Here is a 20,649-nt window from a genome sequence, read left to right on the forward strand (position 1 = left end):
CTAGATGCCCCATTTCAGCTTCCTCTTTGGAAAGTTATAGTTATAACTCACCCTTGAAATACCTGCTGCTCCCTTGCAAGCCAGGTTGCTACACAGCAGCTTGCACAAAGCTAGTGCTAGAACTGCTCCGCTATTTCACAAGCCGGAGTCTCAAGTAGAAAAGCATGTTCCCAGGGGTGTACCTTACAGTTCCTACTTAGCACCAAGTTCACTTCAATTTTCAATAAAATCCACCACTAAAAAGGTGAAATGCTGATTTCTCTTGTAGGGTGGTATTTTTAAGCCAAAATTTGAAGTGCAGAACTCCAAGGAAATCTACCATCAACACACAAGTGGAAAAATAGTTTTAAAAAGAAGACCAGGGACAACAAAACAAAAAGCTGATGCATTAGTTTAGGCTTTCACCTAAAGAAGCCAAGAAAGCAACTGCGTGTAGCAAGTGCTGGAGCTGCCCTGGCATTTTCCCTCTGGCAGCGTGCTCCTGGGCTGGAGCTGGGCCTGGCACGACGCAGCGTAGGAGGCCCACGTCAAATGCCTTTTACAGGGTGGGACGGGGAAAGCAGGGCTGCAGGATGCAAACACAGCCAGCTTTTTGTTTTGGGACATAAAGTTCACTTTGCTTTTGCAAGCTGCAGTCAGGAGTCTCTGCTGCATCCTGCTCCTTGCATACAGGTAGAGGGGCAGGCTTTAAATGTTTCAACCACCTGGGAAAGACTGCTGCAAGCTGGCAGTGCCTGTTGCCCACACGGAGCATGTGCACTGCATTAGGGTGCCGCTAAGGCAGGTAAACACAAGGCAAAGTAACTTTGCCATTTTACAGGCATAAACTCATACAAGACTCCATGAAACTAACAGAAGACTGACTCAGGTTGAAGACTTGCTCAAGCAGGTGATCAAAAAGGGGAGGAAAAAAACCAACCCAAACCCAAGCCCCACATTGGAAAAGCATGTTGTTTGAGCCTAAAATGAGAGAATCTTAAGCTGTACCTTCATCAAAAGGACAGGTCAAGGTCAAGCTGTACATTCTTTAATGATGCGTGTCTCAAGGTCTACATGAAGGAGAAAGCCTGCCAATTAGGTCTGGGACTCTCCGGCACCTCTAATGAATGTACTCACTGCAAAAACTATTACCATTTCTGGTGCTGCACATACTTGAAAAGTAAGATGATCCCCATCTCTGGGTATTCGAGAAAGACGAAAGACAGACTTCAATATCTGGCTCAAAAAAAAATAATTTGATTTTGCCAAGTGACAAGACAGTATGATCCAGTTATCAGATAGTGTGGCCAGGACCTTATAACTACACCTACAGCAACAGGAAAATGCAGCCTATACGGCATGAAAGCCATAGAAGAATATTTTTTTTCTTAATGCAAGGTGCAAGGAGGTAGAAATAGGGCTTACCTTCTACACTGACTGTAAATGCAGGATGGTCAGCGGCACAGGAAGCATGTTTCCAGACAAACCCAATTAAATTTAATGGCAACAAACAATCCATCATGTTCTGCAAATGTTTTTGTGAAACATTTCCTCTACAACTTGTTATGCATGATGATCAGCTTCCATATGTGGATTAGTAAACAGCCAGTAAATTACAGAGTTAAAAGAATAGGCCATAATCCAAAGTAGCTCTGCTAGTCCAGATCTTCATACTACGTTCAGGTGAAATAAAAGACAAAGGGAGGAAACCAAATCATGGATCTGCAATACCAAGTGTTCCTGAAGTAACCATCAGTGAAGATAAAAAAGCCTTAACCTGTAGGAACAGTACCAAGTGCCACTGAGCTAGTAACAGATGATCCTTCTAGACAGGAAAGTCTGGAATTGGCAGTTAAGAGGCTAAGCACTGAAGCAAATTTGTCTTGTTTCTAGCAGAACTTGCAGTAACCTGGTTTGTTACAAAAACAGGTAAGTGAACCAGAAGCCATCAATTCCACCACAGCCTGCTCATATCAAGTCAAAAAGTGCATCAGTGGTATGGTCCTATTAGCGTAAGTAAAAAGAGCAGCAGCTGATGTACCCAGCAACCCTGTTCATCACAGATTCTTTCAAGTACCAGTTTTTATTTTGCATTGTACAAGCATGTACACTAGTTACTGTTTGTTTGGAAGTTGAGACACACATGCCCATACAGCTGCATAAATCACTTAAAATCCAATGCTGGGATGCCAAGACCCCCAGACAGCAACAACAGAAATACACATTTCAATATCCCGTTTCATCCATTTCTACAAGTTTGAACGGTACTAAGTTTAAACAATACTTACAATTGGGGAAAAATACCACTGATGTATATTATTTTTAAACTGTTGCCAGTGCTCATAATACTTGTGTTTTTAAAAGGACAAAGTGCAGCTTTTACTCGAAAGACAGGGGGATTGAACTGGTATTTCTAAATTAGTATGAACTCCTCTAACTAAACACAGGCTGTCATCTATGAAGGAGCAGGTGAAGTGTCTCTGTTTCGTAAGCAATTGTTTAAGGCACTGTTGTGGATCCATGAAAGCAGCTGTCCTTTTTGTTACTTTTGTATGTAGAATTTTAATGTGCAAGTCACGAGGCAAGTATATAGCACTGAAAGACATACTGTACCTAGGCCTGAAGAACCATTTAATTTAATAATAAATAGGGATTTAATTTACCTTTACAAATGCGATTCAGCAGATTCACTGCAGCAGGAAGAAGATATGACCTCTTATGTCAAGATGACATCAATTACTCCAGATTTGTTTGCCTGTATAGAAGAACTTTTAACACTCCAAAATAAATTAATATTTCATTGCCCCTAAAACATGTCCAATTGAATGTGAACTTTAAGGAGACTGGGAATCACACATAGGAAAATTTTACTCTGTGCAAGAGGGCATGCCAACCGCAAAGAATATATAGGGATATATACTAATATTCACAGCTGACTTCAGCCCGAAGTTGCACGTTGCTGGTAACAGCAGAGACCACCAAATGCATTTGACATGTTCTAATACAGCAGAAGTCTGAAGACCGGCACACTCAAAACCAAATCACACCACGCACCTTTACTGAAGTTGTCCCATTCTGTCCTGCAAAGAGTTGATGACTTCTTACCCTGTATCCCAGTACCGACAAGACTATTTAAATTGGCACTGAAAGGCCACATTTCATACTAAGGGTAAGACAGATCCAGTTTCAAGACAAGAAATGGCAAATCAAGTTTGTAAAATATTTAATAGAGCAGTTCCCGAGCAGACTCCTGACTAGAATCATAACCAGACTTCTAAAAAGTATATATATTTTTAGATCTGAAAATTTGTCTTTATTTTTTACAAAATGGATTCCAGGAAGTTTAAAAGGCAGTATCATAGAGGACTTGGGCGCAGAAATCAGGTGTAGTCATTCAAAGCATTCAAGTAGGAATATGGTAATATAAATATTTGAAAAGCATCTTTTCTCATAAATGTTCAAAACAAAATGTATAACTCATTCCAAACTAAAAATCGAGCTTTATAGCACGTATTTCCCTGAACAAAAAAAATAAGTAACTTTTGAAATATTTCTAAAGGCCTGAAAGCTTTTTCCTTGGTTAGTTACATTAGAAGACTTGCCTTTGATTAAATTCCTTCCTTTCCAAATACGGAAAGTATTACATCAGTCCACTGTTAAAACAGACAATACGTTGCAAATTAATTCTGGTATAGTATGTTCTGACAAAGCCTGGAGTATAAAGGTGCTGAGGTGGCTTTGAGTTTAGTAGTCATCTCCTCTGCTGACAACCTCCTTGCACGTTGGGCGCAACAGTATAGTGTGCTCAAACTGTGCCGTGTATGAGCCTTTAATGTCGCACAAGGGAGGATACGGATCCACTATACCCAAGTCGCACAGGTTCTTCAACGCCATTAGGTATTTACTCTCTCCCAGGCGATCTAGCCATCTGCGGCAGAAGGCAAGAGTACCAAAGTTTTCATTGATAACGTTTAGCAAGTGTTTTGCTCTTGGAAGCCTGAAGAAAAAAGAAGTAGTAATTTGAGAAGGAAGAAGTATCACCAGCAAGTATTCCCTACAGAAATGAAACACACTAATTAAGAAAAGGGTTAGATTTCAAGGTATTTTAAGACTGCCCAGTCTTGGGATGTCTTTCTACATCAATGAGATGTTCTGTTCACAAAAGAAAGTGCATTTTCCTCCTGCAAAAAGATATCCTTCAAAACAAAGCTGAATGCTGCCAAATATCCTGGCCATCCATTTTGAATGGGGGACGTCAGATTGGGAACGTATCTGCATCTAACTATGCAAGCAAAACTAAATGCAGTGACAGGAATAGTTCTCTTAAATAATAAAAGGACAATTCGTTTTATACGGAAAACCAGAATTCTTCCTGATCCAAAGTGGTTAATAATCTGAACTAACTTAGGCATGAGCCTGGTAGTTTAAAATGCTGAAGTTTTACTTCTGAAGTAAAATACTTTTTATTCATACTTCTTGCAATATATAAGCATAAAAATCAGAGATTTATAGATCTGCTAAGAAATAAATTTACTTCCAACCATAAGATGTTCCTTTCCAACCCTTAGGCTAATTCTACAACCCCTCCCCCTTTTTCATATTACTAGATAGGTCTATTTTGTTTCCACAGAACAATCTGGAAAAGCATGCCTGCCTGCTACAGTTCTAACCATAACAGCCTTCACTTCAGAAAATAGATTGCACTCCTAGAAATGTTAAAACGCAATCCCAGTGAAAACTGAACATTAATAATCTATTTCATTTTATAGCTATACACTAAAATAAGAACTTAAACCCCACAAAATATCTACACAAACAAAACAGATGACACTAATAGCTTGATATATTCTGGGAACAGCACTAAAATAAAGATTCTAGCACACAACCATAATACGGATGTTGATTTTTTTTTTTAATCTATACTTTTAATATATAGACTAATATACCACCATAATATATTATTAATTATTAAAAAAATATTAATGATAGGAAGATTGTTAACAAACAATCTAGGTTTCTGAAGACATAATAATGTATTTTCTCCATTTCAAGACTCTTTGGAATAAATAATTCCATATTGTTCCAGACTTACAATCAGAGCATATTTCATAGCATGAACATTGCTACCACCACCCTTTGAATCCTCCGACAACCTCAAGAGAAGAATCTGCATTGTATCAAATTTGAACCTTAAGAGGGTGGTAGCTCTAGCACAAAATACCAACAAAACCCAACAAAATCCAACCTTATTGGCACATGCCCAACATCAAAGTTCTTCATGTAATGAGAACATTCCATATCATCATGAACAACACCTTTTCCCGTGCTACCGAAGGTTTCTATAGCATACACTTCGCCTTCCTAAGGAGAGAAGAAAAAACAAACAAACAAACATGTTGCAATATGAAAATAAGTGACATCAGGCCATTCTGACATGACAATCTCAGTATAACAACTTCTGAATACAAGTAATTAAATGTGAATATATTCAATCACCGGATCAATGTAGAGAAAAATTTAATACGGAGATTTCACACTTAGTTACAGACATCTCCAAATCACCAGCTATTTATGTTAGTACCATTTGTTTCAAGCGATAAATATCAGCACATTTCTAGTCACAATTTCTCAAAGTCATTGCAGTTAAATTGTCAAAGCATATATCTAACATAGCTAAGAAACTACATTCTGTTGTAAAACATTTGCTAACTGGAAGCAATACTCCTTTTATATTCAGATAGAAGTCCTAGGAAACGTATAGTTTAGACATAGCAAATAGATGTTGATTACAGAGACTTACTGCACTGAAGAACTTTCTGCCCAATTTCTGCAAGAATTTTCTGGTAACAGCTGCTAGTATAAACCCTTAACCTGCTCATTTCCACTCCACAAGATGAATTTCTTCAAGAAATGAAGGTGATAAATATCTGCAAGGGCATTATCAAAATTCTAGCCAAGAACATACTGAAATGCCATTATATAAACTCATTTCTGGCAAGTGCACTCACATATCCTTAACGGTAGGATTGTGAAAGGGACTTTACAAGATAGGGCATCAAACATAAATGCACAGCAGGAGCTGGGTTTTTCAGTTTATTAAGCTACTTTGAAAGTCACAACCCAAAAATAAGAAGCCAACACAGCCTTCAAATTCAAGACAAACTCTTAAAGATGCCCTTGAATATTTAACTGATTTAATTTAAAAAAGCGCCCCGAAATACAAAAGCACAAAAACCTGCACACAATGCCACAAAAACAAGAAAACAAACAAACAAATAAATCACTTTACACCCACTTTTTCAGAATAAGGATTGTCAGAGGCTGTATTTCTCTCCGTCACAAAAAACTCACTGGATTGCAGTTTTATACTATAATTAGTACGGTACAGTAAGAGCTTGGCTATGCTCCACATTCTTCATTGGCAAAACCCACTGTCTTTAATGCGGTAGGATTGTGTCCTAAGTAACCTACAGAAGCTGAAGAAATCTAAAAAAGGTCTTCTCCCCAGTGTCTGGATATTAAATTAAAACAATCTCAAATCTCTGAAATCTGTAAGTAAGATTTGCTTAAAGAACTTAAATTTTATACTAGTAATAGATGATGGAAGATACACAAGACCTAACCATTCACTAAGCTAAAACAAGAACGGCACACAAGTTTTTTCTATCTTCCTTTTCCACCACTCTTTCATCCCTTTGAACACTCCTATAGATAAGATTAGAGTTAAAGCGGTCTCTTTGCTCACATCATTAACAAGGTGATCCATAATTACCATACAAGTTTTAGGCGATGAGGGTGAGCCTACCTCAAAAAAATCAGTCCTGTCCAGACCACACCTGTCCCTGTTCAGCTCTTACAAGTCTTATTTACTCTGATAGGCTTACCAGTGACCATTGCTGATCAGTGATCAAGCTTAGAATTAAATTAAAAGCTTCTTATCTCATTATCAATCTTCTAAATAAGCCTTCCTTTCTTGTTAGAACACATTTACATCAAAATGATGGCTGAATCTCAGGTTACATATTTCAACATTACATTTCCAATTGGTAGTTGCCGTATCATGTACAGCAATTTCTCTTCCCGTTCTCCAAAACACTATTCAAACAGCATCTCTCATCCAGCCTCTCACATTAACTAGAAATATGCTTGATTATCTTATATCTGCAAAGAAAACCTGCGCTGGAAGCTTCTCGAGAAAGTTAGCATATCTAACTGTACTTGCAAAAAGTCATCCAAAGCTAGAACACTACATAAATATTTCTCAAGAATTACTGGAGCAAGAGAAGATTGTTATTTCATCTTTTTAATTACAGTGAACAAACAAGGAAAGTGTGAATGACTGGCAAGTCCAAACACCTTTCAGGAAAACTCTGATCCCAAAATTTGAATTCCTGACTTTTTTCCTGCACTTAAGTGCAACATTCCAACACTGCATTAAGTAATATATACACACTGAGAAATAAACACGCAAGAGTTTCTGTAAGCATCACTATGGCCATTCAGAATTCAAGGTTTTTTTGTTTTGGTTTTTTTTTTTTTTTTTTTTTAAATAGCAGGGTCCCTAGGCTTCAATTTCATAAAGTATTAGATACCAGAACACTCCAGGGCTAAATGTAGAAGCCACTGAGATGAAACAAGAGTGATCACTCTTTACAGTAACACTACAAAGTACAGTTTTTCTTCTGCTGCTATTACCAACCAGCATCACAAATACCACACATCAGGAGTGCACAGGAAATAATAATACTCTTGCAGTGACAGTCAGGGAAACTAAACAAAGATTTAATAACTCCATTTACCTCCATTCTTGTTGCTTCTCCTCCTTTCACAATGGGCACTGTTTTCCCAGCATGTATCCTATATGGCCCAATCGAGTGTCCATTCAAATTGCGAATTGGTTTCACTTTTGAAGAAAACATCAGTATTACAGGCAATTTCCTAACAATTCCTTTAAGGCAATTTGGTTTGCTAGCCCATATTGAAAGTACAATAGTGACTCATCATATTGCAGAGGAATTAAACACAGAACTATCCACACATCTTGTACAAATCCCAACCAAGACACAAGTTAGTTTTGTATGCTGTATCAAAACTTCATTATTAAAGACTAGCAACTCCAACATTAACAAAAGCTCTATGGAAAAATGGAAAATATGAAAAAAATGGAAAATAATGGAAAATAAAGGAAAAGCATTAATAAAGCCAAACAACAGGTATCAAATTATTTGCACATTTTGAAACAGTTGTTTAGCCTTCATCTTATCTGTTGAAGATACAATACTTGGAAGGATAAACGAAGAAAATCCCTCCAGAGGAACGGCAAGCCAGCCAGAAACCCGTATTTATGCAAGACTCGTACCATACTTCTAGTACAGAGGTCTTTTCAATATGTTACATATAAATCAGTATTTGTACAAATATATATAGACACACATACACTCTCTAAGAACAACTATCCTTACATAAAGAAAAGAACTTGCCTTGGTATGTTTTGCCATCAATTTCAACCTCATAAGACTCCATAACTTCTTGTATGGCCTCCCCCACATCACAGAGACGTACATCTATTCCAGCACACTGAAAACAAAGTGCAAATATAAATGGAAAAGAATCACAAGGTTTACTGTGAGACTTGGTAAATTACTTACATAGTGATCATACCTTTATTCCAGTATTTGTGGCATCCTTTACAGCTTGTAATAGTCTGTCATATTTTGGATTGAACGTGACTGTAAAAGCACAGTCAATAATACGACCTGAAATCAGCAGAAATTAATTAGCTTTAATCTTTGCACTGAACAATGTTCTCAAAGTTTTAATTCATAAATAAAAACTAACCACTAATATGTGTCCCAAAATCTATTTTGCAAATATCATCATACTGCAGCACTGTTGGATCTCCGGCATTGGGAGTGTAGTGGGCAGCACAGTTATTCAGAGAGCAGCCAGTAGGAAATGCAAGACCTGCATTTAAACCATTCTCCTTTATCAGCTTACGTGAGCAGTCTTCTAGTTTTTCACTAAAAGGCAGAAGGGAGGGAGAAGGAAAAAAAAAAAGAACATAACAGTTGTCATCAATACTTCTTATGATGACTTCAGACAAATCAATGCAACAACAAAGCCTCAGAAAAAATATTCAAGCATATGTTTTCATGTGAAATCTTAAATTACTTATATGCTAACTAGAAGGAGACCCTAGACTGGAAAACGTTAAGTACAACAATAATGATCTTCAGTTCTTTGTGTTGTTTCTTCTACTGGTTCTTGGCCAAAATGGAGGACTTCACTAGTGTGTTTACTCTAAATTTAAAATATCCATCCTTTACCAGCTACATTTAATCCATTCCTCCTGAGCAGCAGTTATACAACTAAAAAAATTCAGGCAATTTAAATAAACTCTTTAAAATTACCGGCATTTAAAAGAGGGTGGGGTGGGTGGGGCAAGGCAACAGTACAGTCACTTCGTTTATTAAAAAAAATAAAATCTAATTAAAGGACTAATATTTTTTTCATTTAAGCAATAACTGTAATAAAATAAAACCTTATGAGACTAGCATTTGTTCATGGTTTTTGTCTACTCTCAAGCTGCTAGCTACTGGAAAGCTACAGAAACAAACACGTTCACCACTGTCCTATAGCGGCAGTGAATGACGCACTCACACCAGCGCACCATACTCCGATTTCATTTAAGAGCGCTATTCACTCAAAGCAATCTGGAAAAAGAAGAGAGCTCATTAAGAGCAAGTCCCCACAGCCTGAGGTATTTTAGAAGGAAAAGTCATGTTTTGAGAAAATTATCGCTTTTAACTGTAATAGTCAAACTGTATAATTCAGCATGACAGATTTGTTTCAGCCAGACTAGTTATTAAGGTAGCTGTCTGTCTTCCACTTTCCCTGATGGTCTATTACTTCTTTCCATTATCCTCACACAGTTACCTTGGGGATCAGCTCAGATTTGCTTTCTTACTATCCTGCTCTTGTCAGCACAGTCCTCAGTCATACCAGGCTGAAAACATCTGATTTTGGAATCTAAACTGTCCCATATCAGTGCAGTACTTGGACAGTAGACATTCACTCCAGATAAACTGAAGGACAGAAAAAGGACTCAGTCTAGCCTAATTAATTCTTTAAACTTCAGCTTAATCAAACTCATGTTTATCTTAATCCATTTGCTCAATTATTTATCAGCTGAGCATAACACAAAGAAACACTGCCATCAGCCAGTGAAGACTAAATCAAGTCAGTCTTCCTGCCCTGGACCGAGTACGCAGCCACCCCATTTTTATGCTTCCTCACCCTCCCAGAAACAGACTGCACCCGTGTTGCTCATTCACATACAATTTCACTGACAATTCTGGCAAAAGCCAGGATGTTTACTACCACTATTGCTGTTTCTCTCAGCACCGCTGCAGAACTTGTGTGCAAGAGTAGCCAAGGTACTGAACATTAAAATCAAGCATGTGCTCAAAATTAAGTGAACGCAACTGAAATCTTAAGTTTGAAATTCAGTATGATCCCAGACCCTGTAAAACTGCATAAGCTAAGAACATGTTGTAAGAGGAAACTCAGAGGAAGTAGTTTGGGATACTGGTTGTGTACTTCAAGCAGAAATCCCCCACAACACTCGTGACACGGTGAATTAAGCACACAAAATTGAGACTAAATCCCACCCCCACACAGAATGAAGAAAAATCTACAGCAGAGGTCTCTGAGAAGATCTGTGTGCTCACCAGATTTCTATCATTGTCATTCCAGGTTTTATCCAGCTCATAACATATTTTCTCACTTGTCTGTGTGCCTCTGCAGCCTCCCGAAAATCATTCCAGATTTCCTCACTGGCTTGGTCTAGCGCTTTCTTTTCTTCATTAGTTGTTCTCCAAGCAGCAGTTCGCCTTCAACATAGATTATGTGTGTCATGAAGTTACTCAGTTAGACCACAAGCTATACTACCCCCTTTATACTTTCAAAAGCCCTACCTCCCAGCCTTCCCAAAAGCCCAGAGAAGCAGTGTCCTTGAAGGATGCATACTTTTCAACAAGACAGAACAAGCATATAAAATTCATATCAATGCTTGCATTTCTACCTTGAGTTTAGCAGGGCAAATCACCGCAACATGCTCTGCTCATGCAAAGTTTATTTTTTGCACAATCTTGCTCATTCAGACAGTGCTCTTCCTGTATGCAGGAGAATCTCAGCATTGTAGCATAGCTACTTGGCCCAGAAACTGTTACCGACACAGAGACAATAGCTCCTTCAAAATTTAAGAGCTTGCAGATCCAGTATTACTTTCACTCACCCTCAGAATTACCTAATGCAGTGCATGGTAACTATGACACATGCCAGGAAGTTACTTTCTAAATTTGTTGGATGGTGAATTAATTTGTTTCAAGAGAATACCACTCATTTTGGCTCTTTTGTAGGTTCATAGAACAAACAGAAGAATGATTTTCAATGCAAGACTAAAGATAAGATCAGGTTTGAATATATTTTTTTGTTATGCAAGAAACGATACAACTAAGTTTTGAAGAAAGCAAACAAACAAGTAATTTAAGCACTCCAGCAGCTGTCAGAACTTAAATACTAATTTTCTGACTACAAAGTAGATACACCTTCAAATAGTGAAGCTGCAGTACTGTAATAATACAAAAAAAACATAGTGCTAACTCAGAGAACTCCATACACATTGTGAGGGACAAATACTAATAAAAACAACAGATAGCTGCACATCCTGCTAGGTGGGTAATAAAAGAAAAGCCATGGTGGGCAAGATGGACCAAAGATGCTGAACTGTGCCAAGGTTTCCAAGTTTAGAAACTAACTTTTACCTTTATCCAAGTGAGCTGAATATGAAGTGTTAAAGGATTACTTTTTGAAATTCAAAGGTGTAGCTACTTAGCTGTTTTATAGACATGTAACTTGGCTCCACTCTAAGTTTCCTTCACAGCCAAAACCCAGGTATGAGTAGCCAAGAGACTATGTCCTGCAATTTTACTGCATTTTGAACTTATTATTTATACATTGTTCAGAGGCCTAATCCTAAAGCAGAGATGAAAAGATAAAGAAGGGTAACAGGCTATTCCATAAACGTTTTCTCTGGATGACTAGAGGATCAAAGTATTTTGAGACTCTTTTGCTTGTTTCCCTTGAACTTTTTGTCCCTGCTCAGATAAAGTAACAACAGTGTGAAGGAGAAATCTCATGCTTAGTTTTCTGAGCAGTTTTCTGGCTCCGATAGCAAGTCTCATGCATACTACTCTTAGAATTTGCCTTCCACCAACAAAGAAACAAAGCAACAGCCTGCAACACCTAAGCCACCTTACTGCACTTGGAAACTGGACTACTGCCAACAATGCAGTCACGGCACAAGATGGAAAACGTGTACTGCAGGAAAACAGTGGGGAGAGGCTTGAGGATCCTTTCAGACTACTCTGGATTCCAGCAGGGAACACCCTCTGGTAGCAAGAGCTGCTGACAATCTGGGCAGCTGCTCTGCCAGTCACAGACTAAAGCACAAACTCCAGCAAATGGGCAGGAAGCCATCCTCACTCTATCCTACTGCATTTCAGCATATAGTCACTCCATGCAATACAGCCGAAGGACAAAGTAGTCCCTACATTTAAAAATACCGTATCAGACCCAAAGCATTTTGCTGCCAAAGCTGCACCACTGCCACCTGGGAGCTCAGGAAAGGAGGTGACAAATCCTGTGTGGGTCTAAGCACTCAAGACATGCAAAAAATCAGTTTATCAGATAAAGGTCAAACATCAAACATCAAGTCCTCTGACAGGTACATGAGCTAACAAGCTTTTCCAAGAACAGTATCCTAATGTGCTGGCTACCATGTGTCAACTTAAGAAGTTCACCTCTTGCTCCAAGCAATTTGTTCCCATCTTTTCACTGCAGTTCACAGCCCCCAGTTTTCACTAGACAAATCTTTGTAAGACTGTGCTGTAAACTAGATTTTAGTGATCAAAGATAAGAATTCCAGAAAACAATTCCCACAGATTACCTTAACCCTGACAACACCACAGAGGAAGAAACAAGCAGTCAGGGACAAGAATTCCTTAATCCCACTTCAACAAAATCAGTGTATCATGAAATATTGCTTAGAGCTTTTCCGTCCTCCCTGTCACGTCATTTCAAATTCCGGTGTCTTCAATAAAAAAACCACAAGCCTTCAAACAAAACCGAATACTTGAGATATAAAAATATCAAACCTGTTAGTCTGTTGCTTATATAAGGATTGATTATCTGCTATTTTTTCCCCTGAAAATTGAATGATACCCACCTTAGTTCAACTTCCTACACAAAATATACAATTCCAGGTTGATGAGAGGTAGCTTCAGAAAGCACTTGACACCAACAGCTAAGCACAGAAGTGCGACTCTTTAAAAAAGCAAAGACAAAACCCTACTGCCCTCTGAATGAATAAGAGAAGCAGCACAAAAATGCTTCACCAATATATAAAATGAAACTGTTCTTCAGAATAGGAAATACCCTAGCATTCATGTCAGTTACTAAGTAGCTACTTGTGTTCAAAAATGCTAAAGTACATCATAAGATGTAAATATTTAAATTAGGAACAAAACTAAGCATATATTTGCTTAAGCAAATTATATAAAGAAATAATTTCCAGTTCCTTAGAAAAGTATACTCTTTTTCCATAGCAGAATGCTCTTGGTACAGAAAAGATGCTATACTTAAATCCTGTTACAAAACGCGGTTTGTTTTTGGTTTGGTTTTTTGTTTGTTTGGGTTTTTTTGTTTGAGTTTTTTTACTTTTCAAATGAATAATAGCAAACCTAGAGTTCAAACATTTAATCTTCAATAGCTGGATATTTAACAGATGTGCAAAAATGGCGTGTTAATAAACTATGGATGTGCTTAAAGACATTTATAACCGAATTTTCTGGACTGCTTAAATCATGTCTATCTGAATGTGTCATATGCATATACAGACACTTAAGCATCAAAGAATCACTCCTGGATCAGCCTGTCAGGATTACTCTGATAAAAAGTTTAATGCACACAAAAAGGCAGTAATTTGTAAATAGATACGAGTACACCTTCTGATCAAATTAAAGTCATTACAAAGAAGAAAAGCTTCCTCAAAACTGAGTTTTAAACTCATAAAAATGAAACCATATCATCTGTGAATATCTGAGTAGAATTTATAGGATATAGTAGACTCTTTAGTTGCTTACACTGAGAAACAGGCATTGACCTTAACCAATAAATGTTTCAAAGTAATTCGATTCTGAAAAGAGTCACTGAAAACTAAACAATGCTTTCAAAAATATAAATATTTATCTACTCCCTGCCCCCCCCCAGCCTTTCATTTAAACACTTTTTTCAGAGTTTTAATGCAAAATTTCCCAGGAATTTTTCAGTAATACTTGGTCTTTTCATTCAGATTTTCATGCAGTTCAAGCTATTTCCACACCACCTCTCATTCCATACCCCCATATTCCCAGTAAAATATGACCTTCCACAACACTTCATGTAGGAAAAAAAATCAGGAAACTCAAGTCAAGCTGGTATATTCTAGTTCCTAACAAAGCACAAGGAAACAGTAGTACTCTATGAAAACCTAAGAATGCAGATCTTTGTTCCAGTAAACTGCTAAAAGTTGTTGCTTGTTTAGTAAAATTGCACACCATTCCCATGTCTGAATGAATTATAAAAAAGTTTGTTATAACATATTCATACAAACAAGAGAAGCAAAGTGCAGAATGTACCACTTAAAGAATATGAGACAGTTTAAGTCTGACACAGACACCTCTTCAACAACAAAAAAACCCCCAAACCAAGTAGTTGACATCTAGATGCCCCCAGAACTGCTGCATAAGTAAGTATCTTATCACCTTAAATTTTAAATCTTCACTCAGTTCTAAATCAGAGTATATTTTTCTTACAAGCTACCTACTGAAATCCTGTTGGCCCCTTGCCTCATAGCAATTCTGCTCAGGCTATATCTTAATTAAAAAGGCAGGGAATGAGAAACATTTCTGAACCAAAGACTTCCAGTTAAAAAAAAAAAAAAATAAAGGAAGAAAAAAAAGCAAAAAAAGCAAAAGCAAAAAAAAAGAAAAGAAAAAAGCACACCACAACTACACTTACTTTGTCCATTTAGTCATACATTAACAGTTTTGCAATTCCACACATCTAGATGACAGCATTTTTTTTTTTTTTTTAAAGCTTAAAACACTTACCCATCTTGTGTTGGTGGGTATTCGCATTCTTCCCCCTTTGGGAATATGTTGCTAGGAAATAGATCACATATTGGAATAGAAGGTGGATCTGTCTGGACTTTAGCTGTTGAGTATAATTTAAGAAAGTTTTAAATATGGTACATGAAATACTAGGTATCTTATTTCAACCATAAAAGCTAAATGGCACAAATTATTTAAGATCCCCTTACCAAAATTTAGGCTTCTACCAAGGTAACATCATTATCACAATGCCCTCATATGACTTTATTCGGCCCAACGTTTAACATGGCATTCAGTGATACCAGAAAGAAGAAAACTCAGCCAGACTTAGCCTACAAACCCAAGATGCACCCCAAAATTTGTTTCTACTGCCAAGAACAGCACTTACACATGCTTATACCAATATTCATGCGGTCTATCTTTATTTTTGTGCCCGATACCTACGTCCTTTCTTCTTTTTCTTCTTCTTCTTCTTTTTCCCTGTTGCTCCATCTCCTTCACCCTCTCCATCTACAGGAAAGAAAGTGTTCAGGTGAACATTAAGTAACTTTAAAACCTGAAGAATTCTGAATGAGACATAAAACCATCTGGAAACACTTCTTTCACAGCAGAATTTAATGGATTAAAAGAAACTAGAAGCTGATACCAAACCATTAGCATTTTTCGTCCCTACAACAAACACAGATCTAAGAAAATACTTGCTCAAGTTGAGACTTAAAGATATCACCAGAGAAAAAAAAAGTTGTTCAGGGAAAGAGCTTTCAGAAAGCCCTACTTAAAATTCCTCTATTCTCAATTCACCCAAAAAGATGCATGGGGTAGGGGAAAGCATGAGAGAGAACTGTATTAGACACAACATGTAACAAAAAGCTAAGAACTACTGCTTTGAACCCATCTTCTGATGCTTCAGCTAAAGGAACTTCTGGAAAGATAAAAAACCCAAACAAGTAAAGCTGACAGCACTTAGGTCAGGATGAGTTTAATCTGGAGATAACTGGGAAAGTCACAACCAGCACCAAGCAAAACTACTGCGTGTGGGAAGTACGAGTGGGAGGTTTTCAGAAAGCACAGCATGTAAGCACCAAGAACTGGCCACACGGCATTACAGGCACATTTGAGAGTTAACAATAACCCCATGGACTTCACATTTAGTAACATCTAATGCTTAGTTACTTCCATACACTTCATATATACTTCATATCTAGTGTGATACCATCTAACTAAACCTTCTGGACCTCAACACAAATGCATTGCAGAACCAATAGGTACTAGTCATCTACATTTAAAACATTTATTTTTTTATCTAAAGTGAGAAGTAAATCAAGAGTACTTTTAAATCAAGTAAAAGCACTGCCATTTTGAACGTATTTATACAGAATTTTTTATTTGCTCCTTTATTTAAAAAACAAACCAAAACACTGACCAGTTGTTCCAGTCACTAGATTTCAAGCCTCTCATGATGGTCAGTGTCATCTGCATTTTTATGCCACGGTAAATGCTCCTGCAGCTGGAGCAAATTTCAGTAAGGTGTCACTCCCACCCCTCCCCAGCTCATCTTGTCATTAAGTATTTTAATTTAAATTCTTGTAAAAAATCACAAGTATAAATACTTTGTAACTACAATTGTAGTCCAGCCTACCAGATTCTCAATCAGTCTGTATTTCATAGGCAGCCAAAAATCCTTAAGAGTGCATAAATTTCTTCAAAATGTGGTAATTTTGCCACATTTCTCTTGACCTTGATGTCAAACCATACATCAAGAAATAAATTAGACATGACTCCATTTCATTCACCTAGTGATTTCTGGATATTTATTTTTTTTAAACACACGGCCTAAACTGCAAAAAAAGTACTGTTGCTATCTGCTTATTATGGCTTTTTCATACATCAACGCACGTGAGTCAGCCAACTGCAAGCCAAACCAACCCAGCCTATGCTTTCATGTCCTTGAAGACTGCTGCAGACTAACTTATGCTTCTGCCACAAATTAACTACTGCATCTGAGCAATACCCTGTGTGTCTACAGGTTATTTAGCTGATAATAATAAAAAAAAAAAAAAATCACCAGAAAAGCAATTCCAGATCTTTTCAAAACTGAAGCCCAACCTTAAGCCATTTTGGTATAGCCATTTAATAACTTAGCCTAGGATCATGCAAAAGTCTTACGTATCAGCATGTTTTAACACTGCAGTGGAGGTCAGAAGTGCTACTCCTAATCAGTCCTGGACTTCAAAAGGTATGCAGTCTCATTTCTGGGGCCACATTATGGGCTTATTAGAAGAAAAAAGAAAAGAAGGGGGTGGTGGTGGGAGGGTGGTAGGTATTTTATTGGTTTTAATCTAACGCTGCACCATGTCTTAAGCAATATCCTTGAAACTACACAATTAAGATGGCAAGTGGTGAGGATCAGTACAGGCAGGAACACACAGTTGTCTTAAAACCCCCTTACAGTAATTTTTATTTTTCTGCAAAAATATTACTGCTTTTCTAAAAATAAATCCAAGTCTAATATATGGAAAAAAAATATTTCAGTGATAGTACCACTTCATTTCTTTATACCTCCTAATACTGTAATACTAATTGCTAATACTCTAAAAAGGATAAAAGTACACAGCACTTGACCTGCAACTAACAACCTTATTTCTCCTGAGATGGAACTATAGTCATTCTAATAACTTTCAAAGTATTCTTTTTATTGTATGAAGTTTTCACTACTCTCCTCAATACTTATCACTTTTGTTGCAATGATGGAAAAGCAGATATTGTATTAATTATCTTTCAACTATGTAACCTGAAATATAGCATAAAACAACAATCCATCAGAATATACTTCTGCAGAAAGTAACTGCATAAAACTGGATGCTATATATAGATTAATAATGTTCAAAGATCAATCTATTTGTAATTTTCTATATCTCAGCACACTTGTAAAAAATGTCTATAACTAATTTATTGAATTCTGGAATGATGAATTCCAACATTAGTCAACTAAGAAGATTTCTCAGCAAAACAACAAGAAACATTTTCAGGGTGCTGAGCAAACTTTAAATGCTAATGCACACAAAGGAGATTAAATGACTAAAGATTTGTATTTTCTTAAATGTTCACTTCTATTGAGAAACATTCATCAAAACAAAGAAAATACAGCATCTTTATCTGATATTCCTACAGAAAAGACGCATCCAGCCTGGATTTCAATACTGGATGCTTTTGAGGCATTTGCTTTGAACATCAGCTGCACAGCACAGGCAACATACAAGGTGTATACCTTCCTTGTGTATTAATCCCTTTCCTGTTCTGTTTTAATGAAAAATTAGGATTACAGATGAACAGGTTTCAAGTCACTGATAAAGAGACTAAAACCTGGTATTAATTAAAATGCTTCCTTAAAATCTGTATTTTTTTGTTCCAAGTCAAGTATAAAAGACATAATTTGGAACAAATTTGTACTGACCATAGTAACTCAAGTTAAGAATTATTTGTACCTTACCTTATCTTGAGCTAAACATCTCCCTTCAGTAATAAGATCCATGAAAACAAGAAGCCTTAACAAAGCCGTTACCCCCATTATTCTTTATACATATCTGCATGTGCAACAGCTGAATTGCTGCCAAAAAAGTTGAAAAGTATATACAGGTGCATTTTACCTCTCACAAGCCAACCCCCCCCCCCCCCCCCCCCAAACCAACTAAAAAAACCCACAAACCCAAAAAGCATCTGTAAAAGTTTTGTTAAAATAGGAGTCCAGGAATAAGCTGAAACTGGAAATGTCAACAGAAAAGTTACACTTGCCTTCATCATCATCATCTTTTTCTTTCTCCTCCAGTGCTTGTTTATCCAACTGTTTTGCTACATCATCAAGAGCACCTTCCATTTCTTTATCTGTTTCTTGTCCTGTTTGTAAAAGTAAAGTATGACTTACAATAAAAGATTAGCTCCATGTTAGTAAACAATAATGCCCAAAACTTTTTTTTTAAAAAAAAAAAAAGGCATCATAAAGCAGACCCAACGTAGATAGTAGGGCACTACAGTGACAGGTGCTGTTACTGAAACTTGCATAAAAAGGCAGCACTACCCAGACACTTCTGACTACTTTTTTTTTATTTCCTGCCAGGGCAACTAATTTTTCTTGCCATAGCAGCAACCTGCTCTTGTGAGATAATATGGGCGTGAAGTAGATAATTATAAAGGCACAGCATGATCATCACTAACTGCTACCCTATTAAACAAACCCAAGCCGTAGTTCTTTTACGCTATTTGCCCAGACTTGCTCCAGCTCTGAGAACCTGGGAGGGTACGGGGAACCCATAGAGACTCCATCATGCGGGATGACTTTCACAGCAGCAGTCTTACGCCTTTCCCCCCGCAAGGCATGGGAGGGGATAAGGGAAGGGGTGGCCTCTCCTGCGCGCACCTGAGCAAGGAGGACTTTCCTCACCCCTGCTTCCCAGGTGCCGAACGGCAGCGGCGTCCCCTCGGCACCCGCCAGCCCCCTCCTCGCCGAAGGGGTTCCCCCTCAGCCCACACGGGGCGGCACGGCGGCCTCGGGGGCGCCCATCGCCCTGCCTGCGCCCCGCACGGCAGGACCCTTCAGCCACCCTCAGCCACCCGCAGCCGCCCGCCACCGCGTACGAGGCCCGGTCTGCCGGGTCGCGGCCCCCTCAGCCCGCCCCGCCGGCCTGTCAGCGGAGCGTCCCGACGCGGCGCGGCCCGGCCCCTACCCGCGGGGCCCGCTTTGCCCTTCTTCTTCTTCTTGCGCTTCTTCTTGGCACCATCATCGGCGCCGAGCCCCACCGCGCCGCCCTCCGCGCCATCCTTGTCCTCAGGTTCCGGCAGCAGCTCGCCGTTGAGGTGCTTCTCCGCCTCGGCGGCAGCGCTGCCCGCCGGCCCCACGCCCGCCATGTCGCCGCGGCCGCGCCGCCTCCCACTCGCGGTGCGAGCGAAAGAGAGCGAGCGGCGGGGCCGGCCCTCCGCTCTATGGTGAGCGCGGGGCACGCCGGGAAGGCTGGAGGACTCCGCCGGGGAGGGGAGGGCGGAGGAGGAGCGCTGGGGAGGAGGGAGCGGCCTCCCCGCACGCCGGGCCTGGTGTGCGCGGGCGGCCTGTGAGGGCCCGGCCCGGGTGGTGGCGGCGTAACGGCCGCGCCTGGCTGCCCGCGGCTGCCCCGCCGTCCGTCCGTCCGTCCGTCCATCCGTGGGCCCGGCCCCCCCCGGCCTGGCCGCCGGCTGCCAGCCTGGCCGTGCCGTCGGAGCGCCGCGGCTCGGCGGCCCCGCTGCCCCCCGCAGCCTGCGGCCGGGTCAGGGCCCGCGGCCCGCCGCACGACTGGGCGCCGGCACCATCGCTGTCGTAACCGCAGTCCGCCGTGGCCGGTCATGTTGTGCTTCCTGTTGGTAGTCCCCACTGGCACGCAGAGCGGTGACCAGATGACGTGTTATGTGTGTCAGTGTTTTAGGGGGAGCG

At 39.3% G+C, this 20,649-nt stretch overlaps 1 protein-coding gene across 1 annotated transcript; it reads right to left on the reverse strand.

The window, feature by feature from the left end:
- Window positions 1-3,185: 3,185 nt before the first annotated feature.
- Window positions 3,186-20,201, reverse strand: METAP2 (methionyl aminopeptidase 2). The gene is made up of 11 exons (XM_056339293.1): window positions 19,913-20,201; window positions 18,984-19,085; window positions 15,636-15,701; window positions 15,192-15,294; window positions 10,710-10,871; window positions 8,818-8,999; window positions 8,641-8,735; window positions 8,460-8,556; window positions 7,779-7,882; window positions 5,225-5,340; window positions 3,186-3,976 (listed from the first exon to the last, which is right to left on the reverse strand). The coding sequence occupies exons 1-11, from the start codon at window positions 20,091-20,093 to the stop codon at window positions 3,724-3,726; spliced, it is 1,461 nt and encodes a 486-aa protein (XP_056195268.1). The 5' UTR covers window positions 20,094-20,201; the 3' UTR covers window positions 3,186-3,723.
- Between the last annotated feature and the right edge of the window lie 448 nt (window positions 20,202-20,649).

The sequence above is a fragment of the Falco biarmicus genome, chromosome 5 (assembly GCF_023638135.1).
Source record: "Falco biarmicus isolate bFalBia1 chromosome 5, bFalBia1.pri, whole genome shotgun sequence".
NCBI lineage: Eukaryota > Metazoa > Chordata > Aves > Falconiformes > Falconidae > Falco > Falco biarmicus.